The sequence below is a fragment of the Apostichopus japonicus genome, chromosome 20 (assembly GCF_037975245.1).
Source record: "Apostichopus japonicus isolate 1M-3 chromosome 20, ASM3797524v1, whole genome shotgun sequence".
NCBI classification, from domain to species: Eukaryota; Metazoa; Echinodermata; class Holothuroidea; order Aspidochirotida; family Stichopodidae; genus Apostichopus; species Apostichopus japonicus.
In genome coordinates, this window is record NC_092580.1 from 8,490,743 (window position 1) to 8,518,684 (window position 27,942).

At 38.0% G+C, this 27,942-nt stretch overlaps 1 protein-coding gene across 1 annotated transcript; it reads right to left on the reverse strand.

Moving 5' to 3' along the window:
• Window positions 1-794: 794 nt before the first annotated feature.
• Window positions 795-27,843, reverse strand: LOC139961765 (uncharacterized). The gene is made up of 4 exons (XM_071961252.1): window positions 27,505-27,843; window positions 15,906-16,111; window positions 7,616-7,710; window positions 795-7,300 (listed from the first exon to the last, which is right to left on the reverse strand). The coding sequence occupies exons 2-4, from the start codon at window positions 16,035-16,037 to the stop codon at window positions 6,715-6,717; spliced, it is 813 nt and encodes a 270-aa protein (XP_071817353.1). The 5' UTR covers window positions 16,038-16,111; window positions 27,505-27,843; the 3' UTR covers window positions 795-6,714.
• Window positions 27,844-27,942: the final 99 nt, after the last annotated feature.

A 27,942-nucleotide genomic window follows, 5' to 3' on the forward strand; every position in this document is an offset into this window, starting at 1 on the left:
CTACAGTTGTCACACAGACACAGAAATATCCCTTCAGGTACACATTGTGATTGCAACTTGCTTGTTTCACATTGTCATCATATGGAGATTCTTATTCTTTGCAACCGGAAACTAATCATGGCTGTCTCCATAGATTTGGTGATGCAAGTCTCATTACCCAGTCATTATATACATGCATACTATACTATATGCACGTATTCAGGAACTGTAGAAAGGCTATCAAATATGTGAATGCAACTTCATTTCCTTGGAAAGAGAAAGCAACACTTGTCAGTTTGCTATTGTGAGGAGGAGTCAGAATGGGCTGCATTACTGTGTAAGGGAAGTACGTCACAATGTGGGAGTATTATCCTGGCAGAGTATAAAGTACTTCCATTGTTACATGAAAATAACAATGCCAGAGTATACATAGTACTTCCATTGTTACATGAAGACAACAATGCCAGAGTATATGTAGTACTTCCATTGTTAAATGAAAACAACAATGCCTACTTGCTTTTGTTTCAGGACAATTAACTTCCGTCAAGTCAAATGCAAATGAGTTACCATACATAACATGGTTTTCAGACCTCTACCTCTGTTGACCCCAAATGACCATTGAACTTCACAGAAAACAAAATGGTTCTTGTACTTAGTAATAAGATGGATCCACATACCAAGTATGAAGCCAATCCGCATTGAACCTTTCGAGTGACAGCGTTTACAAGCAAGTGTCACATACACACACACAAACATACACATGCATAGATTCTTTCTGCCTCTAACAAGGAATCAATAAAATAAAACAATGCAAGTGTGATATCAAATTACACTTTATTACAAGGTTATTTCAAATTGGTTTTGATTATAAATATATCTGATGAAACAGCTTGCGTACATAGTGATTTATTAGCTAAAATTACTGTAGTTTGGCTTAGTAAAATACGCACTCGATTCTCCAATGGCAAAGTCTTACTAGTAATCATAGACAAGTAGGAATGAATGTAATCATTACGATATATATATATTACATGATCCACTAAACATGGAAAAAATAGGCACAACAGAAAATGATGTGACCACAAATATTTAAAATAGTACTGAAATTAATTGGATTCATGACACAGCATAGCAAAACAAAACCTTGTACACAATATCTCAGGTTAGAAAGGTTTACTCTCATGGTTATCAACATTCACGTCTAAATTAGAAAATAAGTGAGGTAGTGTAAGCTTGCAACTAATGTTACCTATATATATAGGTATTGATATAATGGTAGTACAAGCTTGTCTGCAGCTAATATTACCTAAGACCAGAAGGTAATCATCTGCTGAAGCTGATATAATGGTAGTACAAGCTTGTCTGCAGCTAATATTACCTACGACCAGAAGGTAATCACCTGTTGAAGCTGATATAATGGTAACTAGTACAAGCTTGTCTGCAGCTAATATTACCTAAGACCAGAAGGAATCACCTGCTGAAGCTGATATAATGGTAACTAGTACAAGCTTGTCTGCAGCTAATATTACCTAAGACCAGAGGTAATCACCTGCTGAAGCTGATATAATGGTGGTACAAGCTTGTCTGCAGCTAATATTACCTAAGACCAGAGGTAATCACCTGCTGAAGCTGATATAATGGTGGTACAAGCTTGTCTGCAGCTAATATTACCTAAGACCAGAAGGAATCACCTGCTGAAGCTGATATAATGGTAACTAGTACAAGCTTGTCTGCAGCTAATATTACCTAAGACCAGAGGTAATCACCTGCTGAAGCTGATATAATGGTGGTACAAGCTTGTCTGCAGCTAATATTACCTAAGACCAGAGGTAATCACCTGCTGAAGCTGATATAATGGTAGTACAAGCTTGTCTGCAGCTAATATTACCTAAGACCAGAAGGTAATCATCTGCTGAAGCTGATATAATGGTAGTACAAGCTTGTCTGCAGCTAATATTACCTACGACCAGAAGGTAATCACCTGCTGAAGCTGATATAATGGTAACTAGTACAAGCTTGTCTGCAGCTAATATTACCTAAGACCAGAAGGAATCACCTGCTGAAGCTGATATAATGGTGGTACAAGCTTGTCTGCAGCTAATATTACCTAAGACCAGAAGGTAATCACCTGCTGAAGCTGATATAATGGTAGTACAAGCTTGTCTGCAGCTAATATTACCTAAAACCAGAAGGTAATCACCTGCTGCAGCTGATATAATGGTGGTACAAGCTTGTCTGCAGCTAATATTACCTAAGACCAGAAGGTAATCACCTGCTGAAGCTGATATAATGGTGGTAGCATTAGGTTGATAAAATGATACTTTCACATCTATCACTAAATGATTTGAATTATGTTCACTAGAGCTATGGGAAAGGTTTTTTTTAAATATTTTTTTACAGTTGTATAACTTCCAACCTACATTGTAATGAAGATGGCTTTGCTATGAAGACTCAACAAATATACCATTTACTTCAATAAAATGTTATGTACCACAAATTAAATGTAATGTTTCAAATGTGCCATTGTGCCTTTAATTCATAAATCCTTGTTCCAGTTTTGTTGGATCAAAGCAATTATTTGTGTCTGATACCTTTAACCAGTGAGTATTTGTACCACATACAATTCAAATCCAGCTTAAATATATTCAAGTATACTGCAACTTTTTACATTCAATACTGAGTAAGCCTTGCCAGAAAATGAAGCGACTCCACCTCAGTTATTCTTTTAATATTGCAAACAATGCAAATATGAATTCTTTTGTGGACAAAGTTGCTGATGATACCAACTTGTATGCCAAAAATTGCCTCTGAAAGTAGTTCTGATTTATTCCAGAATTCTAGAGTTGCGGTGCCATTTAATGCTAGTACGTACAGAGTGTTGGTGCAGGTAATCCCTATGCATTCACACAGCCTCAATGGCAAGAAAGTTTTCTAGAAATGGATCTATATTGATAATATGATGCTGTTTCCTAGGCACTTTAGTGAGGCTACAAAGAATGGGCAAAAGGTTTCTTGCTATAATTAGTAGAAATTTTTTAAACTACTGTATTCAAAGAAATAAATTGTTGTTAGATTTTATAAGCAGTTGGTCAGGACTCATCTTGAGTATGCTATTTAAACTTGGAATCCAGGGCTCATCTTGAGTATGCTATTTAGACTTGGAATCCAGGGCTCATCTTGAGTATGCTATTTAGATTGGAATCCAGGGCTCATCTGAGTATGCTATTTAAACTTGGAATCCAGGGCTCATCTTGAGTATGCTATTTAGACTTGGAATCCAGGGCTCATCTGAGTATGCTATTTAAACTTGGAATCCAGGGCTCATCTTGAGTGTGCTATTTAGACTTGGAATCCAGAGCTTATCTTGAGTATGCTATTTCGACTTGGAATCCAGAGTTTATCTTAAGTATGCTATTTAAACTTGGAATCCAGAGTTTATCTTGAGCATGCTATTTAAACTTGGAATCCAGAGTTTATCTTGAGTATGCTATTTCGACTTGGAATCCAGGGCTCATCTTGAGTATGCTATTTAAACTTGGAATCCAGGGCTCATCTTGAGTATGCTATTTTGACTTGGAATCCTGACTTTTCATATAAAAGGAAGTTATGGATGAAGTTCAAATACATGCTCCTAGATTAATACAGCCCCTGAATGATGTTAGTCTAGACCATAAGTGGTTTTACCTTCTCATTCTCACCAACACCCTAGATGTTAACAAGTTTACAAGGGATTTAAGCATACTTAAAGGGTCTTTGCATGTTAAGTACATTGTGATCCCCTTTTCTACAAAAGTAAACTAACCATCCATCAAAGAGCAAGAATTTGACACACAACTGTAACCAGTTTTGTGCAGCATGATCAACTAAACACCATAGATATGATCAAATAATCACCATACATATCATCATATAAACACCATTTATATGATCAAAACATAATTTGATCTTAAGAAAAACTAATTAAAACTAATTTCACTAATTAAAGCTAATTTAAGCCTATTTTAATGAACTACTTTGATCAAATAAACACCAACAATTTGATAAAACACAATGTTATGGTGGAATAAACACGACCAATACAATAAAACCATTGATATGATCAATTAAACACCACTGATATGTTTTTTTGTTGTAAGAAGCCGTTTTGAGGATCCAGCCAAACACTTTTACAAAAATAGAGCAAAGGATGGAACAAATTTTGTCATTTGAAACTAATTTCAAAGTTAATAAACGACTCAGAAAAATAAAATTTTCATTTGGCAACGGAGAATCTCCATACAGCAATATGAATCACATACAGACTATATGCTTGACAAACTAACACACTGTGTGCTTAGTGACATTACAACACTGTGTGCTTAATGAAATAACACACTATATGCTTGATGACATTAAACAGTGTTTGATGGCATTACACACTGTGTTCTTGATGATATTACACACTATGCTTAATGGCATTACAGTGTTTGATGACATTACACACTGTGTGCTTGATGACATTACACACTGTGTGCATGGTTACATTACACACTGTGTGCTTGATGACATTACACACTATGTGCATGGTTACATAACACACTGTGTGCTAGGTGACATTACACACTGTGTTCTTGATGATATTACACACTATGCTTAATGGCATTACAGTGTTTGATGACATTACACACTGTGTGCTTGATGACATTTCACAGTGTTTGATGACATTACACACTGTGTGCTTGATGACTTTACACACTGTGTGCATGGTTACATAACACACTGTGTGCTAGGTGACATTACACACTGTGTGCTTGTTGACATACACTATGCGCATGGTTACATTACACACTGTGTGCTTAGTGACATTACACACTGTGTGCATGGTTACATTACACACTGTGTGCCTGATGACATTACACACTGTGTGCTTGATGACACAGTGTATGTTTGATAGCATTGCTTGATATTACACAATATACATATATATACAGTACATCTTTAAGAGTTTATTCCCCAATTATTGCATGATTTGGGTATTGCTAATAATTGTAATTATTAATACCGTTCTATCAATTATATTGCACTGTTACTGTTTGTCATACATTTTAAACATATGGATACAGTAAGATAGGAAACATTAAGTGCTATAGAAATATTAATATAAAAACGGTGACCACTGTTTTAGTAGTGTACTACTCCTCTGTGATTTCATGTTAGGTCTGCCTAATATGAAATCAACCAGTAAGCCTCACCAAATCTAGCAACACCATCCCTGTCTATGTGAATAGGTCTTCCCAATAGAAAACAAAAGCAACCAGCTTCATAAGGGATTCATTAGGTCTGTAATCAACAAGCTTATCTTCATAAGGGATTCATTAGGTCTGTAATCAACCAGCTTATCTTCATAAGGGATTCATTAGGTATGTAATCACTACACTACTTACATGCCTCGTCCAATAGGTCTCATAACTCATGGAATATTGTCTTTGTCCAAATATTTCCTTTCTTACACCACACCACACTCTACCTCATAAACAAGGGACTTATGTTGAAATGAATTAATGCTTACTATTATTAAATGAATAATGAAAAACTAATAAGGGTTTGGTATCAATATGACTGGTATGTAGCCCAGAAATAGCAGATATTAACATTTACAAACATACTCTTTGATAGTTTTTCAATGTTAGTAACATTGGTATATACAGACATACTGATCATCTGAAGTTTTGGGCTGCTGATAAGACCCTGAATGTAGATTGTCTTCTGATTTTGTAATGTCACATTGCTATGGCTTGTGTACTTTGCAAGTAAATAATTAAGTACTAAATGTTTGCTTCTCATAAATTACTGAAATGGTTGCTACACACACAAAGACTGCTATAAATATTTACATTGGTGTAGCACTTTGGCCATTTTTGAATTGACACATTTTGCTATGGGATTCTAACTACTGTCATTTGTTTATATTGATCATCAATTACCAATGATCTCACCTCCTGTCAATAACTTCATTGAACAGTCCTGACTCCTTCCCCCCCCCCTCCCTCCTTCTCACCCTCCCTACCTCACCCATCCCTTCTTTTTGACCTTTTAAAATGGTCACCAAGAAATGTTACTGATAATGACTATCCTAGGTCAGTCTCTTTCCCATCACTTTCAGTGCTGATCTCATATTTTACTGAAAGTATAATATTATAATTTATAGTAATATTGAGCCCATGCCTCCTTTATTGAAGGCAATGGCAGCCTACAGTATTTAGATCAATCCAGGTTGCTGGTACTCGCAACTTTGATAACAAAAAACTTGGTGAGGTGTTAACAATCAAACTGACTGCATGATTATCACAATGTTTAATGTACAATGCAAATAAAAAAAACTTTTTGTGGAAACAAATAAGATGCTTGCTGTAGACAAACACTTTAAATGTCATGTGACCTAAACAGGACGTACTAGTAGCTCTACTGCCGAATTAGCATATCATAACTGGTGCATTTGACATTCAGCCAATGCACTATTATTGGTGCACCGGAAATTGACGTGAGCAGAATACTCCCAGTAATTGCAAACATTGATAGGCTGAGCAGCAGTTAGCTGTAGCTGTTCATTATTGTTCATGAGAAATACTGTATCTTCAGGGAAAGCTTTGTAAGTTTGTTGTGATTGGTATGGGGCCCTAATAATAATAAACAAGATAGCAATTACACTGGGGCCACAACTTACATTAAAAAAGCTGCCATTCTGTTAATTTCGTTTCATTTCTGGTTAGCATTTTTATTCGCTGCCTTTTTCAATTTCTTCATGTTCTCCCACTTGATCAAAGAAGTGTCCATTAATTCTTTCTCAATATTCGGTGGCAAATCCCAGGCAGAATTGTTTGTATTGGTGTCCAAAAAGAATATCTGTCCTTGAGCATCGGGACCCTCGGTATCCCTGTGCATCATCCATCCTCGCACCAGATCAGACTCCCACATGTAGAGTCCACAAGAACATTTCTTTGATCTTTGTTCAAAGTAGTCATCAGCCTCTTTACACCTGGCTAAGACTGTGTCTAGATGGTCTCTCTCTTGAGGATCAGAATAGTAATGCTTGTTTGAATTGTAGATGGGGTCTCGAGGTGTTGGCATGGGAGGTCTTTCTTCCACCACTTCTTTAGAGATATGTTTCCTCTCAATTGGATGGCTCAGGAGTAAGTGAGAGTTTTCATGTCCAGGAACCGACTTCTTGTGAAAGTGGTCCATGATTTTCTGTATGGAGTCAAAATGGTGAGAGCCGCCGACCCCATATTTGCCATCTGGGAGATGGGTGACCCGAAAGTGATAGATATGGGTTTTGTTATCTCTGGAACGACACAAATGACACAGTAAACTGATATTGGGTGAAGATCAAGATGATGTATGTGTTTAATACACAGATTATGACTAGCGTGACTCGACTCAATGCAAAGGTGAATAACATTACTTAGGAGGAAACAAAGTCTCAAGACAATGGACATAGAATTATAAGTCCACTATAAGGAGGATTCTACCCCAGTGGCTGATAACAAACATCTTTACAAAAGAAGCCCCATTCAGCCTCAGGATCTGTGTCATGTACCCAGCTAATATGAAAACTATGCATGTAGAGACACTGGAATAAAGACAAGAGTTTACTTACACAACTGATATGGTCAGGGCATTGTTCTCACTGTTGCTATTTCTCAGGATGTATGCTCCCCTCTTATCCATGAATGGTCTGAACAGTCTCTCCACCTGTACCCAAAATGAGATAAACACCAACTGTATACAGTGCTGTATGTAGTACTTAGAACTTAAAAGTTGCACATCGTTTAACACATGAACTCCGTCATTTGAATTCATTTTTATCTTCATGATTTAAAATGCAACAGGTCTGTAACTAAGTTAGCCATCAACAATTCTTGATATTAAGAGCACCAACCTTGCAGTTGTTCATACTGCTGAATGACAGTTGAACATTTTGAGAAACGGTTGATATCGAATTCTTGAACAACGCTAGTTGCCCACCATTCAAAGATTCTTTTGTCCAACTTTCATCTAAATTTAAAAACAAATGCAGCACAAGGATGCGAAAGGATTTCTTTGACCTCAACTGTAACCTGAGCAAGTCACATGACCCACTACTAGTGCGTCATAGATGCAAAGTGTGCTGAACTGTCATTGCACTCTGCATGTACAGTAGTAATTACAATAGTTTGACCCAAGATGTCATTTGACTTCAAATTCCTGCACAACTTCACTAGCCTAACACAGAGGGCAATCCATGGAGTTGCAGATCTCATCACCGTCTAACTTTATAATTTTGCTAAAAGTATGCCATTTGTTCACACAGTTAGTTTGAACTTGCACAGACTTACAGGAGTTCCCCAACACACTTTTCTCAGAATTTCGGCCAAATTGACCTCTGACCTCAATTGACTTTTGTCCTAGATCCTAACCACCCAAAACCTGTCCTATTCTAAAATCTGCCTCATCCACCTCTAGATTCTCTACATATCCTCTGGTTTAATGCCTTTTTCCAACATGTTGACAAGCAGAAAATGGCTAACACCGATTTTCAGTTGTTTTTACCTGACATATGACATCATAAATCATGCAGGCACGGGTTTTTTTGGTGATGAAACTACCTACTAAGTTTAAACTTTATCGGACTAATGGTCTTGTAGAAGTTTGCGACACTTTCTGGCTCACTCACTCACACACACATAGACATATCACGTTTCTGATGTGGGGTGAAGTAGTACGGTGAAGTAGTATAATATACATTACATACAGATGGAGATGAGATAATATTAATATATTAGTTGAAGCATGACAAAGATACAGTATATTTGAACCAAAGTGATGACCCTCCCACACAGTGTTTGCATGAGATAATGTCCTCCTCATAAAACCAAAAACAATTAAGTAATTTGTGGTCTTTAATACTTGCGAAGAAGCAAGTTTAACTAAACTGAGAACCAGTGACACAAAAAAAGGGGTCTGTGTTGGGGGCATGACCCACTCCACCAATCATCAGTAGGAGACCACTTCTACGGGTGTATCCCTGCCCCCATTTCCAACTCACACAAAACATTTATAAGCAAAACCTTGCATTAAAGCCTACAGTAAATTACAGCGTACAGTGGGTACGCTCTGAATGCATCCTTTGATGTCTACTATTTTCTGGGGAGACCCCAATCCCCTACATAGGAACATAGGAGATGGCTTCAATGACAACATGGTAGCATACCCTAGCTGCCTTTATAATATCCTTGATTCATGAGACTCCCTCCCCATTCATGAGACTACCTCCCCAGACCCCCATTCATGAGACCACCTCCCCAGACCCCCCATTCATATGAGACCACCTCTCCAGACCCCCATTCATGAGACCACCTCCCCAGACCCCCCATTCATATGAGACTACCTCCACAGACCCCCCATTCATATGACTTGGCTTCAATGTCTGGAGGGCAGCCCCACCTTCATAAAGTCCTTCATTCGTCTAGAACCTTTATAGCATTATAGCATATTTTGAACTTTGTTTATTGTTATTTCATCATAATGTGAGTAAATTACTCATTGACTCTGTTACTGTTTATATATATGGAAAGTGGAAAATAAACTTGAAACTTGAAACCACCACAAAAGTTGAACCCTTGTATAATACCTAAATCAGTCAAGCAAAATGCAGTTTAAACATGCAAAACAAACCCTCTTCCTTTCCTATCTGTCTGTCTGTCTGTCTGTCTATCTATCTACCTATGTCCCATAGCTTGAGGGCTGTAGGGGCGGCATGATGACACGACACAAGCTTTCCACAATTCACGATTGTCAGCTGTTCTTATGAGCTGGTTGAAGTCCATCCCAGTCCAGGTTTTTATGTTGCCAACCCAGGTTTTAACCGGCCTGCCTCTCCTTCATACCCCATCTGTCCCTCCTTGCAATATAGTGTTTGCCAGGCTGTTCTTCTGTCTAATTACATGACCAAACCACTGAAGTTTCCTTTTAAACCCCCCTGAAAGTAGGGGATCCTGTTCCCCTATGAAACCATTATTTCCATACTTGCTTGTTCGTGGTCTGCGAAGTGTAATGGAACTGGAGAAGTCTCCGGATACAGTTCATTTCAAAAGCATTTATTTGCTTTTCCATATATCCGCATTTAAAGTCCACGCTTCGCCCCCATACAGGAACACTGTTGTTACTAGTGCTCTCAGGAGACCCATTCTTGTTTTCATTGTGATGTTCTTATCCCTCCAGATGGGCTTCAGATTTGCCATTGAAGATGTTGTAACTGCGATTATGATCTTAATCTCTTGCACTGACTTTGCATCATCCATGATTGTTGCCCCTAAATATTTGAACTGAGCCTCTGTTTCAAATTTTGACCTATAATATGTACCGTTACTGCTTCGACAGAACCCATCTTCATGACCTTGATCTTCTCGGCATTGATTTCCATGCCAAGTTGCTTTACACTTCCTCTAGTATTCTTGTAAGGGTGGTAAGTTCCTCTGGTTTTCCTGCTAACTGCGGTCAATGTCATCTGCAAATCTTAGGTTGGTAATAGCTCTTCCCGCAACACTCACTGTTCCTTCATACCCATCAAAAGTTTCTAACATGATATATTCTAGGAATATATTGAACTATGTTGGTGATAACAGACATCACTCGGGGGTGGAACCAATCGTTGATTTCATCTCCCATTAAGACAGCACTCTTGGATGCTTGATACAGGGCCATGATCGATTTACAATCCCCTTGCTAATATTAAACTTCCTTAGTATCTCACACAATCCATCTTGCCAGACCCGGTCAAAAGCTTTCTTGAAGTCGATGAAGTTATGGAAAAGTGGTTTCTGGTCGGTACTGTATTTCTCATTCAGTAGCCTGAGATTCAAGATTTGCTCTACTGTGCTGCGTCCTTTCCTAAATCCTGCTTGTTCCTCTGCTATTATTCTTTCTGCTCATGGCTGTAGTCTATTTAGAATCACTCGTAAGAGTATCTTGCTTGGGTGACTGATCAGGCTGATGGTTTGGTAGTTGCTACAAGACTTAGGGTTACCTTTTTTTATAGAGTGGAATGATGACTGATTTTGTCCACAAAGATGGCCAAACTCCTCATGACCATTCTTCAATACAAAGTCTAGTATAGGCCTCAACTGTCCCCATTCTTCAGCATCTCTGCAGACACATTGTCAATTCCTGGAGACTTGCCATCTTTGAGGCTGTCAATAGCTTCTTCAACCTCTGACATATTAATAATTGGTAGGTCTTCTTCTTGTTCTGCATTTGCCATTCCCCTCCAGAAATCTAACAAGCTCTGATCTGCTGTCAGCTGATAGTTGTAGAGCTTCTCGCAGTATTCCTTCCATCTACTGGATATTGATCTTCTTTCCATGAGGATGTTGCCATTTTTGTCTTCTACCACAGTTGTTTGTCCTGGCTTTGTTTCTTCTAGTTAGTCTTTTGATTGTCTGGAAAGCTGCTGCTGTGTTGTTGCAATTCATATTAGTGTTGATGGTGGAGCTGCACTGGTCTTGAATCCATTGCTCCATGGCTTCTTTGGTCACCTTCTTGATCTCTTTATTGATCTTGTTGTAGTTAGCATCGTCGACGTCACTTACATTGCGTTTCTTTCTTACTGTAGCTGTCTGTGTCTATCATCTAACACCTCATCTGTCATCCTCTTCTGCAGTGTCAATGAAATGCTTATTGAGCTCGTTGTTGAAACTCTCTATATCTGTGTGAGCTACTAACAATGGAGCAAATTTACCCCCCAATCTTTGCCTGGAACTGACAAGCAATGTTTGGGTTTTTAAATTTTTCTAGATCAAACTTCTTTCTACAGTAGGTGATCTTTCTTTCTTTTCAGCTTCACTCTCATGGATATCATATCAAGTCAGTCACAATATATGATGAATGGTTGTCCCTCTGAATACAAAAACTTCAGCTTGTTCCTCAAACTTCACTCTGAAAACAGTAAAAGGCTAGTGTAGTTTAATAAACAATACAGTCACTACAGGCTGCTAAATTGTGAAATTCCCACCCTGAGTTGCAGTATTAGGGAAGTACCCAGTATGAAGACAAAATAAACACAACAGATACTGAAAATATTTTCATATGCATTTTATGACTTGTAATCATAATCATGGGTGCTTTCCAATGGGATCCTAATACACTGTTATCAGACTGTGATCAGATACCATGTGAATGAAGCCCCAGTGGTTGCTTGCCAAATTAAACAAAGGGATATTTGGACAACAAGTCTGTGTTTGAATGACTGATATTTTGTCATTTTTCATTCTATTTGGCTGAAATTTAGTCAGTGGTTTGCGAGTTAGGGGTTTTGTTTTTCAGCTTTTTAGAATTCATGACCAGTATGCATTTTGGTGTGAATAATAAAATGTCTTCCATCTTAATTTTCCCTTCATTTTTGGAAATAGTTTCACCCATGAGAGTCTTAATCTAGTAAAATATTTGTTAGTTTCCTATCTAGTTCGAAGTCATTCTCTATAAAAGGACTACTTTGCAGATTTGCAATTGGAACCTTTCCAGTTTGTGTGTAGAAAACGACATGTGAGAATGACCTATATTGTTGGAGCCAATTCCATTTCTGGTCTTTAATGTTTCTATGTGATAAGTCGATTGAAGACAAATTGCAGGCAGGGGTTTAGGCCGAAAAAGGCCCCTACAATGTGGGACCCTTGACCCCCGCCGTGAAGGGGGAATCACTTCACGTTCCAAATGATGCCTTCCGCATCATGTTGCCCTAAAAAGGTAGGACACCCACTTCAACCAGATCTGCCTCAACCCCTGGTTGCAGGTCGTTCCATTATTGTATGGGTGCATTTGAGTCAGTGCAATTCAAAACTACAGAGCCACAACAGTTTAGCAGATTTAGCAGAGGAATACTTTTTTTTACCTTTTTCAATTTCTTCCACATGGTAGCCTAACACCACACTAAGTCAATGAGAAATCTAGCTAAGCCTAACCATCTGTTTATTCACTGAAATTGTGACGCGGTTATAAGATATCCATGGAATACTTTCATTATTGCTGTTATGTTCGACCATATGGTAGCCTAACACCACACTAAGTCAATGGGAAATCTGCCTAACCATCGGTTTGCAAAAAATCACACTTTGCGTAGGATTCGGGTAATAAATTAGAAACCGGGTAGTATCGAGTCGGGCGGGTACCCGGGTAACCTGTGCATCAGAATAAACTACATCGGACATGCGGTTGCAGAGGTATTGACATTTAAAAAATTTTGTGGTAAGTTCCACCCACTCATTAATATTCAAGAGATGGGAACCAAAATCAATTAGCATGATAGCCCCACTACACAGAATACAGATTATCTACTGACCCTAACAACATACCTGTACATAGCAGGTAAGACACAATCACATAGCTTTCTTGAGATACCATGTTTACAAGCTACGGTGTCACATCCATATACACACAACTTGACTGCACAGGTTCCGATGCAAAAAATTAGAACCAAAACTTGGAAAATATCAAAACTTAGGTTAAAATTCCGTCCCTCCTGTTACGACACATAAAAATTTAGTTTTCAGATGGTAAACTGGCAGCGATATGTGAAACTCTCCAAATGATACACCTTACCTTACCTCACCTACAACTTACATTAATGAAAAATAAAAAATATTAGGGGGGCGGGGGGTGGATAGCATTGAGAATTTTTGACAAGGGACGGAATTTGAGTGTGAGGGACAGAATTTGGGTGCGAAGGACGGACTTTCAAACAACAGTTTCATGTGTCATTTTAGCAGTGGATTTCCAGATAACATATATATACACATGTATAATATAGTCACATAAATATTAAACTCTGTATTAACCAAAGTTGTCAAGATATTACAGCCCTCCAGAACCTGTTGTCCATGTGATTCTACCCAGTTTGGACACTAATAACTTTTCACAGCAATTATGTTTTGAATGTTTTAATTCTATCATTTTGTTGTACATGCATCCTTTTATTGAATCAATTACTAATAGGTAACTTATTTTACATATTTTAAGCAAGCACTACTGAGTATGCATCAAATTCTACCCTGGGAGGTATTGGCTTTGACCCCAGTACACAACTTTCAGTAGACTGTGTGAAGTAATGCTTCAGTTTGCTTCATTGCAGTACATTAGTTTCAGAAGACTGTGTGAAGTAATGCTTCAGTTTGCTTCATTGCAGTACATTAGTTTCAGTAGACTGTGTGAAGTGATGCTTCAGTTTGCTTCATTGCAGTACATTAGTTTCAGTAGACTGTGTGAAGTGATGCTTCAGTTTGTTTCATTGCAGTACACAACTGTCAGTGAAGTAATGCTTCAGTTTGTTTCATTGCAGTAGGCATGAAGTTTTCTTCCGCCCATTGAATAAGAACTAAGCTTTTGCTTTTAATGTGGATTATGAAGGTCAAGATAGCAGTGTGTATGATACTACTACAGAGCACACAATTTTGTGCACTCAGCGAGTCATGGTTACAGAACGTTTGTTAGGGATTTTGTTAGGGGAACTTCATATGTACTGCTTTTGTTCTTTTGACCATACAGCCATTATCACTTGACAATAGCTTTAGTACTGCAAAATTCCATGGTTTGAAAAACAAGCAGCAAACAAGCAGTGCATTTTATCAAACAGGGAGGCAATTTGACTTGGATCAGAACTTCCTTCTATCAAAAGCGAAAGCATGAGACGTATATTTAGAAAGAAGTTATTAGAAACAGGAAGGTCGTACTGTTAATTACTATAGCTGAATGACAATGTCTTTGCAAGCAATCAATTATCATATCACCAGGTGGCCAAATGCAAAGACAGGAAGTTCTGGGGCAATGTCACAGTGCATGTGTAATGTGCATTTATCTTATAGCATGTTCTGTACAGGTTCAGTTTCTTACTCATCACTGCAAGTATACAGCAAGTACAGCTCTGTACTTTTGAGAGCAGGATCCTGTGGATATTCCAGACGCAAGACTTTGGCCATGGACACGATCTCCTAAAACTGTTTGTAATCGGATTGATGCAAAAAAAACCCATTCAAAACAAAACAATTCAAACACACACAGTAAAAATCAATTTCAAATTTTCAAAACACATTTTATTAAACTAAACTGAATCCTTTTCACCCCTTAAAAGTAATATGTAACATCTTACGTACAAATAACAACATATGTCTTTGAATATCAACATGTAATGATATGTATTTTACTGCGTAAAGATTTTGAGTTCCCTCGTCACAGATCATAAATTAGCCACCTCACTACAGTAGCCCATGATGTCCTTCTGTTTTGTTTGTGCTACCAACATCCACAGTATATACTTATTACTGCTAATATTGTTAAACTATTTACTACTCTGCCACATTTTTGTAAACTGTGTAGAAACGTAACCAACAGTTGTAGTGGTACAGTAGTTGGATGAGTTCCTGTCACAGGAAGCCATTGAGAAGTTTTTGACACAACTGCATGAGAAATAGCCAAGGTCAAGCCACATTGCTTCCAAAGTCTGGTTGACCATGGATGGGTTGACATGCTACAGCCATAGTGCACAGGCTCACCACAGACTGTAGTGATTATGTGCTTAATTCTATTAATAGCCGTCAATATATTCAAAAGTTGCATTCACAGCAATATAGTTGAGAACTTCAAACTATGTCACTATATTAGACTCTTAAGCCCGGGTCACATCTGCGCGATTCAACACGCGATTCAATTCGCAACTAAAATCACACGAATCAGAGAAGTTGCTTCTAAGAACTTGCGCTGATTAGGACATTGCTCTATTGCAGATCAACCCAAATCGACGGCGCAACTTTTATTGCGCAACAAGTTGATACCCGTGTCTTACTACGCGATTCAACCTTCAATTGTATTGCGAGTTGAATCGCGTGTTGAATCGCGCAGATGTGACCCGGCTTTACACTCACTTCTTTCTCTCTCATGGATCCATGGTAATAGTCCAGCTGATCTGCCTCCATCATCATCATCATGTGTGGATTGGTAGCCATTTTCTTAGGAGCAGGAGGATCTTGACTCCATTTTCTCATGAGATGCCGCATCTGTTGGCAGATTGACTTCTTCCCCCAGAAGACTGTAAGGAAGGTCCACCAGTAGCGTTGTATCTGCCAATAGTCTGGAATAGAAAGAACTGACCAGTTTTAAAGTCTGTAAGCTTTGAAAATCGCAAACTAAATCAACTTGATGAATATATCAGGTTTTCTTGTCAAAATTTCACAGAAAATATGGACATGGTAATAAAGACTGTAAAGTCCTTGAAAAGTTGTGTGCAATCGGTTGGTTATAACTATAATGAACTACCAAACCTATTGACTACTGCTAAAAACATAAATCATATAGACCTACCATCCTAATAATGACATGTTCTTGAAAATACTATGGTGGTGTTGAATACATAGTAAAAAGTGAAACCATTATAATGTGCCTTTTGACCTACAAGAGTTGTATGGCAGATCATCACACATGCAATTGCACACTTAATCTGGATAGTATTAACACATGTTGCATAATGGTTAAAGTACTACTACTGTACAGTATGTACAATTTCCATTGAAGATGTACGGTACATGGCAGTTTCATACACTTTATAAGAGATAAAATCCAAAGTTTTCAAAACTACTACTCAAATTTAAAACTGTTGGCTTCATCAAGGAATGAAGCAGGATAGAACTTATGGATACAAGACAAACTGTCTAGTCCTTGTTAATACATGACAGATGTTAACTACCATAGATGACACACAAAGTAACTACTTCATGTGCTGAAGTGTGCTGCACAAGATCTGTATTGATTGGGAATGAAGAGGTCTCACTATGTACACTTGAACAGCTCACTTTGCATTTGATTCTCTTTAATGGTCATTAATTATTGTTTCATATTAATGTTTGAGGGACAAGTCGCTAAGTGCTAACCAGATTGTTTGAGAGTTGTAGGGGTGCAAACCTGATAAACAATATTTCTTAGTGAATACATTTTCCATAATTGTCATTCTACATTCATGTGTGCTGTTTTCTCATGGTCTCCAGTAACTGAACAGTAGAAGACTCTTAGAGGTAATTACAAAGTCAATTTGTCTCAACCAGAAATGAAAAATATGCATTGTAGTTTTCATGATGTAATTAGGTACATATTTTCAGCATCTGATATCTTCTTAAAGGAATTTTTAAGAGGCAGTCTATTGGGTATACCAAAAAAACACTCCATAATTTTTGCATCGCCATTCCTACAGTAGTTCGGGGATTTTTCATCCTTTGATTCAGGAGAAGTAAATTTTTGAACCTCGGGCCAACTTAATCTAACATTATTTGTACACTGGAGAACAATGAACTACTGTGAAGTCATTGCGGCACTTCGTTTCGGGGACCACAAGTTGACCGAAGGGAATCTCTTACATTCATATTTAACGTCCATGAATATGAATTGTCAATTGTCAACAACTCTGTAACTGGATGACGTACATTAATCTTGGAGTGACTCCAACCGGTAACCTTATATGATTGGAAGGACCTTATAATTGGAAGTTGAAAATGTTTTTCTGTAAATTCTGTCATGCTCAACAAATGACACTAGATCTACACTCACTTGCTGTGCCTTGGCATACCTCTAGATGTACATAGGGGAGGGTATAGATCTTAGGTGGATGCAGGGCCTGGGAGAGGGTGATGGAGCAGATGGTATGGGATAAACTGGAGTGCAGCAGGGAGCTGCCAGGGGGATAAAGCTTAATAGGAACCAATCTCCCATCCCATCCCATCCCTCCCCACTCCAAAGCTGCAGCATCTCACATAATTCTCAAAGTGTCAGTAACCGGAATTATTCTGAAAATGAAAGATGACTGGAGAGAGCAACACATGCAACTCAAAATGTACTTCAATTGAGTAACACATCCACTCAGACCATAGGCTTTCATTATTGATGGGCAACATTATCAAGCAAACTCTGATATTTGTTAAAGGGAGGGCTAAAAGACTGGTTGAAAAACAAGTACAGGGCTGTAAAGTAGTAAAAGACATCTACTGCTGCAATTTACTTGATGTTTTCACATTCTAACATCCTCATGATTACCTCTGACTAAACTCTAATGTTTAGTCTTAATCAACTGTTTCAAGCTAGCTTGCTGACTATGTGAGGAAGCTTCTCAGAGAGAAGGTACAACTTTTGTGTCCCCTAACAAACCAAACCCCCTGCCATAAAGGTCCATCCCCAGATCAGATTCAAATGGTAGCAGCTTCTATATTGTGTCTTTGGATCTGCCTTGACCTCAAATGACTTTACCATAATTATGTACACATTAATGAAGTCATTAACATCCATGACACAAACTTAGACAAGCTTCCATCAGGATTGAATAAGAAATTACATTAGTAAATGTTGACAATATCATGTAATTAGCATGTCTATGTTAAACTACATAGTGTTTGATACAAAAATTGTTAACCCCCTATACAATAGTATGTGTACTTGAAGCTTTGGTTAGAACCATTATTTGATAGGGGTCATGTAATTTTAAACAAAAATGGAAATATATATATTACTAAAATAACTGCTTGCACGGCAGAATACATATAAGAAACACATATATTTTTATGTTCTACTACTCAAAAGTGTATTAAATGCCAACCTTACACATTATGAGTAGAACCCCTGTGACAAATCTTACATGGTTCATATTAATAGGTTCACATTCCTTTCCGGAAACATATTTCATACTGTAGTTTTGATTCTTAATGAAACTATCATGGCCTCCAATGATGGAGGCTATGCCAACACTCACGACACAACCTCAGAAACAGCAACTAAACCATTTTCTTTTCTTTGTGTTCCAATTTTGTTGCAAAGACCTTTTATTAATGAAGCTATTGTGGGGCTTCAATGATGGCAGATATGGCAACTCGGAGGTTTGAGTGTGAAAAGCACACAAGAAAGTTATCAGAAAACAGCAACAAAGCAAGATTGACACTGTAACCTAGAAACAGTCATCAGAGAATGTTAAAGGTCAAGGGACATATAGAGTTGACTTTCAATAATGTAAAACTTAACAATTCTATTGTTAAGAAAACCCCAACTCTGTGTCCATTTTCCATCTCCAAATGGATAGAAATTGGTAACAAGTACTATTAAGTAATAGTTTTTGTCACGTCTGGGGGGAAGCGCAGAAAAGGGCAAACTTGAACTGTTCTGCGCAGTGTATTGAGTATGGAGAAATCTCAAACTAGTGAAAAAAATACCTTCCTCAACAGTCTGTTACAAGAAAGTTCAGATTGGGATTTAGGTGAAAAATCACAGATTGGTAGATAAGACATCAAACAAACCATTGAACGACTTCTTTTTCAAAAATTCCTTGCATTTTCCTCCTATCAAGCAACAAAAGCTTCGCAAAAATCCGCTAAATTGCCTCGGTTAGGAATAACAGAAAACAAATGACGACATTTATTTACATACTGTACCAAGTCAAAACTGTATGATAACGTGCTTACTGCAACCATACAGTTGGTATACACTCACTAATATGCATACACAGCATGCATACAGTAGCTAGCTCACACATATTGCCAAATGGCGGCCGGTGGCATTGAACGTTAATTTAATGATCATAGACTTTGGATTCAGATTTCAATAGCGAATAAGGGCGAGAAATGGAGGACATGTTTGACAATCGTGGGTAGGTTTTCCCAACATGTTAGAACCGGAGACCAGCGAAGAGGAGTCCTGATTGGACAGTGATGTCGAGATTGCTCGTATTGGCGGAACTCAATTAGTAACGTTAGGCCTAGTGTAATATATAGGCTAGTTGTGTGACTGGTTAGGCCTGGTTAGATCCGATATTGTTACCTAACTGTCCCCATGATAGAAATAACTCGGAAATAAATCTTGGTCTTATAGGTAGCTAGGCTAGCCGAGTGAAGTGTTACTGAGCTATCAGTTTTAGACGAACACGAAACTTGCGCAAATCTCGGTACTGTTGTGCACCCATTTTCAGATATTTTGTCGATTGTCTGTGACGTATTGTTTACGTCTTGGATCTTGGTTAGCAACTTAGCACATTTTGCCTATTTAGTTTTGGCCACTGTGGTAGTTCCCCCCATAACGTCTATCATCTTACGGGATGAGCTTAGTGATTAAATAAATTAAACAGCAAAGAAACAATCGTGGAACTCCAAATTTGGTGTACAGTGTTTTGATATATAGCTTCTCAATCTGTGCAAGTTTGAAGGGAATCTGCTACGTGTTGCTTGACCTTTAAAGAAGACCAAAAGATTAAGACATTACAGAGGAGGTCACAGGAAGAAATTAATGTTAAAGAAAGATGGAGTTGTGTGTCATTTTTAGATATCAATTATGGACTAGAAATGCAGGTAAATTCCAGATGAATAGGCCGAACACGCCAACTTAAAATTTCTCCTTCATTATAAATGTTTTATTTTGAAATTTCGACACATTTTTAAGTTTCAAATGAAATTACATTCAGAAAAAACACACAGGCATGTACCTTAACGATAATGAATTATGACCTTCATGAATATTTAATTAGGTACACAAATATATAAATTTTCCGAATGTATTGTCAAATACCATATATAATTTCTTAAACTTTTATCCTCTCAAATATAATTGTCGATTCATATCTAACCTACAGTAGTGTGCAAAATACCATTGGGATGAAGGATGGTCATGTTACCGTATGTTGAATCAAAGTTATGTACATTCTAACTGACCATTTTGAACACACTCATTAATATTCATGAATTGAATAAAAATAATTGTTACTATTCTAGGATTACAACTATACAGTATATGAACTTCCATAAAGGGATCAATGCAACTAAAAATTCAGGGTATAAATTAAATAAAGTTACTCAAGATAGAGTTTGAGCATGAAACCAACAACTTGGTCAAGTCTTAAACCCTAGTCCCTTTACTTGTATTTAGTATCACCTGTCCCTTGGAAAGGGATTGGATATTTATTTCTACCATAATCAGGTTAAAGGTTGTCAAGCAATCTACTGAGTGACCACATGATGTTTTCTGAACATACAAATTTTATGTACTTTTCCAATCTTCTGCAAAGAAAACATTGTAATATTTTGAACTAAGACTTTATCTGAAAAGAAAGACAACTTATCAAGCTTGTTACTTGCATTTTTGGGAGTTTAAGTATTGAACAGGATCGAATTCAAGTGATGTCAATTAGCATACATGTAAATTTATACTCAACCTACACACTTAAACTGTTTATGCATGTGACCTGACCAACATGTTATTGACCTGTAAGACTTACAGTAGGTAAAGGTCTCACAATGATTGCTAGGAGATGTGCTCTCACAGCTATTGTTAACTATGATTGTAATTTAAATCCATTGGACCCTTTATGGGCAGAACAGAACCATCCCTTTAATCTGACATTGATAGTCACTCACAGGTAGTCAATTCTGTGTTACAGAGATGTACAGTAAGTACTGTGTTTTGGAATCGGAGGTAATGTTCATGGATGGATTGATGGGTGGATGGATGGATGAATGGATGGAAATAAAATGGTGACTGCCAAAGGTGAGTTTCCTTTTCCTTCATTGCAACCAGTCAGCATTAATACACTATTTGAAGAAGGTTCATGCTTTGATCCATGGATTTAGTAGACATTTATGGACTGCCAACTAGTCCAAATAACACACAGAGGCCTCAACATATATGCTGGTCAATGTATTATAACCTTTCCAGTTGTTCATGGTTTCATTATGGCTTATGGACAGCCTCAACTGTCCCTCTTTCACCCCCTTTTTCGAAAAAAACCACCTCCCTAGCTCAGAAGAAAAGGATGTACCTTTTCTTTGTAGACTTTAGTTACACCATATGCAGACTGTATGCCACAACAGGATCAACAAATGTAACAAGTTGTACAATAGAGTAACCAGTCTATTACTAAAATACAACGATTTTGTTAAAAAATAGTTAACATGTTATTTTCAAAATTTGACTGCCCTTACAGTTACAGTACTCACACTTATTTGAAAACATTATGCAAATTTTCAAACTGCCTTGTGCAAATGCTTTCTACAGAGCCTCAATAACTGTAATGTTACTCTAAGTGTAGGGAAGGCTCACTACTCTTCATGTGGCCAAATCCTAATATCTATATTCAGCTCAACTTAACTCACATTTCATGAAATTTAATACAACATAATATTGAAAACTTAATGATCACTGTATGCTTGAGAATTGCCATCATTATGGTCCATTGCCTTTGACATGCCATCATCACATACAATACTTCAGTTAGGTGTATTAACTTCAAACTCTAACTTAGTGTACATATTTGGTCTTTGCTGAGAACAATGTAATGAATGAAAATGATGTTAACAAAACTACAATCTGTCAGTGATGTTTGTGCAGAGGCTAACCACACTTGACAGAATAAACTGACATCAAAAGCTGAACTTTATAGGCAACCAGGATATGACATGAAGGAATGGTCCAGGGGTTTCCCTATTTAGTTTTTGCAAACAACCCTATCATTGCCCCCAGTATTGTCACTAAACATATATGCCCACCAAAAGCAACTGATGAACAGAGTAAAACATCCACAACAAATAGCTTGGCTTCTGTATCATTAGGGCTTCTCTAGTACTAGGCATATACAGTACTATAGCTAGGTGTGCGAGTCCTAAGCCAATACAGTAACTCACTGCAACTTTGAGCTGCTACTTGATTAGCGACTTCGTACATTTTTGTATTTGTGTTAAATGTTTAACTCACAAAGTATCCCCCACTGCTCCTAAAATGTCCCCCTAAAAATTGCAACCTCCATTTTGATGTATTGTCGATGGCCATCCTACTCATAGGCTATAGGCTAGATTTATATGTTATTGTACATAGACCTTGGCCTATATTCTGAAAGATGAAAGCAGTACCTTGATAAACTTAAAGCAAGGTTAAGTTGTAAATTGCTTTTTGTCAATGACCAATCTCAACAGGATTTAACTGTGTAATCTGCAGATCTCTGCTATTTGCACCTCCATTATGTACGGGAATTTTTCAAGTGCAGAAGTGGTTCACGAACATAACAGAGCATTTATAAACATACACCGAAAAAATCATTTAAAAACTAATTTAAACAGGGAAACATTATTACAGGGAACGGTTTGAGCTTCTCATCTCATCTGTCTTCTTCTTGCCTAGAGGCAAATAAGGCCTCCACAGAGGGTCTCCATTCATCTCTGTCAGCAGCTGCGTTTATTGCCTCATTCCAGGATTGCCAACCAGCCCTCTCTCTCTTTGTCTACTGTCCTGTGCCATCTTGAGGTCGCCCTCTCTTTCTCATACATGCACCTGTGCTATCCATAAGATGTAACATGGAATTGCCGTTCAGGTATGATGTACAAGATTATACCATTTTTGATCAAGGGAAGGGGAAAGTGCTAACTGGGTCATTGCAGAATGGTAAACAAGTTCCAAGAACTGACTCATGTGTCGCGGTGAGGATTGATTCGGACCTAACCATGCTGCCCCTAAACATACTCCAAGAAACTTTGAAGCCAAACTGACTACTTACCAGTTTTTCCTCTAAGAAATTTCCCATTGAGTCAAAATGGCTAATATCTGAATATTTGACTCACCCCGTCCTGGGGGATGGGTCTAAGGGGAGGGGTAAAATTCTCGGGAAGATTATTTTATTGAACCAAAAACACTATCGGTCAATGTTTTCGTGACTTTTCACGATGTTACATTTTGCCGACAGTATTAGTACCAGGGGCGTAGCCAGGATTTTCAAAAGTTGTAGGCACGACTAAGTGGAGCACCACCATCGGTTGGCGAGGAGCGTACAAGAAATTTTTGGGTTTTACAAATCCCCCAGATGGCCAGAAACGGCCCTTCCCGAGTGTTCATTTTGGTTCCCTGGCCTCTTGGTAACATGAGACACCTCATTCAATATCACTTTTAAACCAAAAAAACAAAAAAGTTAAAAAAGTACTTAATTCAATACTGTATTTAAAATTAGCAAGGTACTGTACATGTACAGAGTAAGCCAGTTACAACAGGCAACAAAGTGCTGCAGCTCTATAAAGTCTGTTAATCAACGATAGGCTTATTTGACTGTGGAATGTTCTCAACTGAAATATTATCTGCGTAAACAGGTTCTTAACTACTGTAGATGTTAAAAAACTGACAAAATCGGATCCTAGTCTTTTTCGGCGGGTAGAGTGTTGATTAAAACGGCACGCGATAGAAATGACAGCCTAGATGGCAGAAGAATAGGTCACCAAATTTAGCCATATTCTTGCTACATTCATTTCAATAGTTTTTCCTATCTAGACTCTAAAACTCGTCCAGCACGCTTATGGATTGGAATTATGGGTGTTATAAAAAAAAAAAAAACTTGGCCAAAAAAGTGCTACATACTGGCTACGCCCCTGTGTACTAAACATGGGCCAATCCAATGTCTGATTTTAAATTGGAGCATGGAACTCTGAGCTTTATTTAAACAATGATTGCTAAATAATAATAAATTAGTTCGTTGCATATTACGCTTTATTTTTACAAGCTAAATTTGGCTCAAATATAGTGCACCACTTGCAATGCAGGGTAGGAATTTAGATTTGGCTCTGTGGGGCTACTTTGGACAATGAAAAGTTAAAAACGCCCCCCTTAATGTATTTACGAGGGCTTTTGTAAGGTTTAAGGGGGCGCTTTTCCAAAGTTCAATATGCTGTTTACAGAAAAGGTTGTAAGCATTCATCAGGATCAAGTAAGCACAATTACACTCTTCCTAGTTAGCTGCGACCATATAGCAAATTCATTGAAAGTTTAATTGCCAAAATTTGCGATCGTTTAGCAAATAACGTCAATCCACCGAACATATGACGAAAAACCAATAACCCATCAACTGAATTAGAAAACACAGGTTTACTTCTACTGTAGGTGCCCTTTCCTTTAATCATGAATTTTTTCGTGTGTGGATAAAATCACCCACCACCAAATACGAAACCATTATACTGTACCGCTGAAAAATTATGGAAGTTAAATCCTTCAATCTATCGCCACAGCAACGGTGTACCTAAAATACAACATTCCCTCTCTAAGACAAAGCACATACCTTCCAAACAACTGCCGATTTCCAGCAATTTTTTTTTTTTTTTTGCAAACCGACGGTTAGGCTTCATTTCCCATTGACTTAGTGTGGTTGTTAGGCTAACATGTGGTCGAAGGTTGCAGTATTTCATGGATATTTTAGTTCTAGCTAACCGGTCACAATTTCAGCGAATAAAAGGTTATTGTCGCTGCTACTGAAATTGCTTAGTGGAGGCCGTAATTTGCCAGTTACTGCGCGGGAAGTTCGCGGTGATTGTGCGCGACCCTCCCCAATGCTTCAAATTTGATCAAATGTGATGCAGGATTGTGAGAACTGTTTGTGTGATTCGAGCTGCTACTGAAAACCCTAGCTAAAGCAAAAAGCATGTCTCAATTAACTTTACACAGATTTTCTTATATTTCTTTTTCGCCCTCGCAATTGTGCTTTCGGAGGGCTTTTTTTAGCACTTGCTAGGGCGAATCGCTCGTTGCCCCCTCTTATTTCTGAGCCTGTTGCAATGTAAGGTAAGGTAGGTTATACACATATTATATTTAGTACACTGGTATTGCGAACCATCGTAGTGTAGGCAATGCATCAGTGCACGTGCACGTTATATGATTTAGCTTTACAGCAATCGAGCTAAATCTATCTGACTGTATATAAAAACAGCTCTACGGTAAAGTTAACGATCGCTAATTTAAAATTTCTGACGATAAATTGGAAACAATTTACAGTAATAATTTCTTCACTTCAAGTTGAAGTTCTGAACACCATGCCTTTTGAAACAATTTTTTTTTCTATTTACACTGTATAAAATTCAGGAGAAAATGAAACCCTCTTTTTTTTTCTCTCTCTCTGAACGCCAGTGCGTCAAAACGACAAGCCATTGCGTCAAAATCGTGTCATCGCGGCTTAGCGGAAACACTGCTACTTACTCCTATTTGTACAATACATGAAAGAAAAGGGCACAACTAATTCATAGCGGGTGTTGATCTAGTGTGATGAGAAACTTTTCTGGAAGCATGCCAAGATTTTTGTAACCTTAAACGCAGAGCATGGGAACCGTAGTCCATTAGGTAGGTCACAGCCCAACATCATACCACTGCAATTGTTATGTATTGCATGGGCTATTCAGTGTGTGGCAGTCTAGAAACAGCAATTTAGAAACAGCAGAGTACTGCCTTACGATGTTTGTTTTATAATATCGGAAGTTTCGTACATCTTCAAACTTTAAAAGTTTGTAAGAAAGATAAAATATATTTTCATTTAAAGGGTGTGAAGACTCGCGCACATAGAAACGTGTCATGCCGGTAATCTGACCTAGTTTTGAATGAGGTGTAACAGAAGTGTTAGACACCACCATCGATCCCAGAAGATACACAAACAGCTTGCTACCGTCGGTAATTAGACACTAGTGTACAGTCAATACATACAGCTACGGTCAATACCCACAACGCAGTGTACATAGCAGCGTGGACATCTCAGGTCTAGATAAAAGATAACAAGGTATCACGTTTCATTACTGTCTGCATTTTGTAGCGACAAGAAAAGTACGTCATTTGCAAGCAACGTAAAGTTAACTTTTTCAGAGCGCGGCACGCGGTTTGGGTGAGTCCCCAATGCCTTTAATAACATTAAATCATAATGTAGCTTACTTTAACTTGTCATTTTCAAGTTTTCCAGCAGTTTCGTGACAATGTAAATACAAAAAGTTGTCAGCATTTTGCATCCGCACAGGTCTACAAACTTTTTTATTGCCAGATACGCAAATATACCAAACGCCAAACTTTTTCCAGGGCTTCACCACCTGCAACCTGACAAGGGGTTCTACCCCTTGACCAAATGAGGGGTTCCACCCCTTGACCCCACTGGGGCCCTACAGCGGGCCCATGGACCCACGCCCAATTCTTTGCACGCTTCGCATGCTCGATGTGTTCACCGCGCGAACACTGGCAGGAAATCAGCAGTTGTTTGCAGGAAATCAAACAAGGTTTTTTCAACACTGTATGGGAGAATGTTTCAGTTTTGTTTAACCCAACTAAGAAGCCAAAACCACTTCCCACTGATTACGATTTAGAAAGCAATCATAAAATTGGAACTTAGCTTTGGGATTCACTTCAAACACTGCAATACAAGGCCTAGCCTAGGGGATATACTAAGAAATTGGGGTTAGTGTTACTTATTTTAGGTAGCCTAGGCCTAGGCTAGGTCTATGCCATTGGCAAACTATACCAAACATTAAGGGCCTGACCAATGAACTAGTTCCTTGGCCCTTAACATTAACGTGCATGTTAAAATGTTTGGCCTCACTTTCTAGTCCTAACGTTAGGTCTCATTTTTAGGTTTATGCCTAGGCCCTAGCATATGCTCCCGTAAGCACTTCTATATAGGGTATAACTTAGTACATTGGACAGTATTCAGTTTTGAAAGAATATTTAACTCACTCAGTCAAGTAAGTAGCCAACGAGCAGCTCCAGATAGACGCTTTTGAGTTGTTATCACAATAGCATTCAGCAAACATTAAAATGGTAAAATATGTTGTGTCCGTGTACCTACGTCCTTTCAATAGACGCAGGACCAACACAACCGATGTTAGGCTAATAGTACTACTATACTAGTACTAACTACCACTAGTTACGCTCGTCTAGCTAAGTTAACGGAGGTTGTTGATTTTTGTCCTGAGCCATAAGAATATCATATACATATATATGGCTCTGCAGTTGTCGGTTGAAGAAAGATGGCGTTCTTGCCCTTTAATGTCCCATAGGAGTTAAGCGTCTACCATCGACTTATCACTGCAGAAGGAGGAATGCTTTCAGACTAAAGTAGCTTCGCCGATATGGCAAGCCGTTTTACATTTTATTCGATATTTGATGATATCA

What these genes read in the sequence shown, in the direction of transcription:
- LOC139961765 (XM_071961252.1), bottom strand. Translation starts at nt 16,037, where the DNA reads ATGCGGCATCTCATGAGAAAATGGAGTCAAGATCCTCCTGCTCCTAAG. An exon ending in GATCCATGAGAGAGAAAGAA is followed by an intron (nt 7,711 to 15,905) that starts GTGAGTGTAAAG and finishes TTTTGGGTACAG; the next exon opens with GTGGAGAGACTGTTCAGACC. An exon ending in GCCCTGACCATATCAGTTGT is followed by an intron (nt 7,301 to 7,615) that starts GTAAGTAAACTC and finishes GTGTCGTTCCAG; the next exon opens with AGATAACAAAACCCATATCT.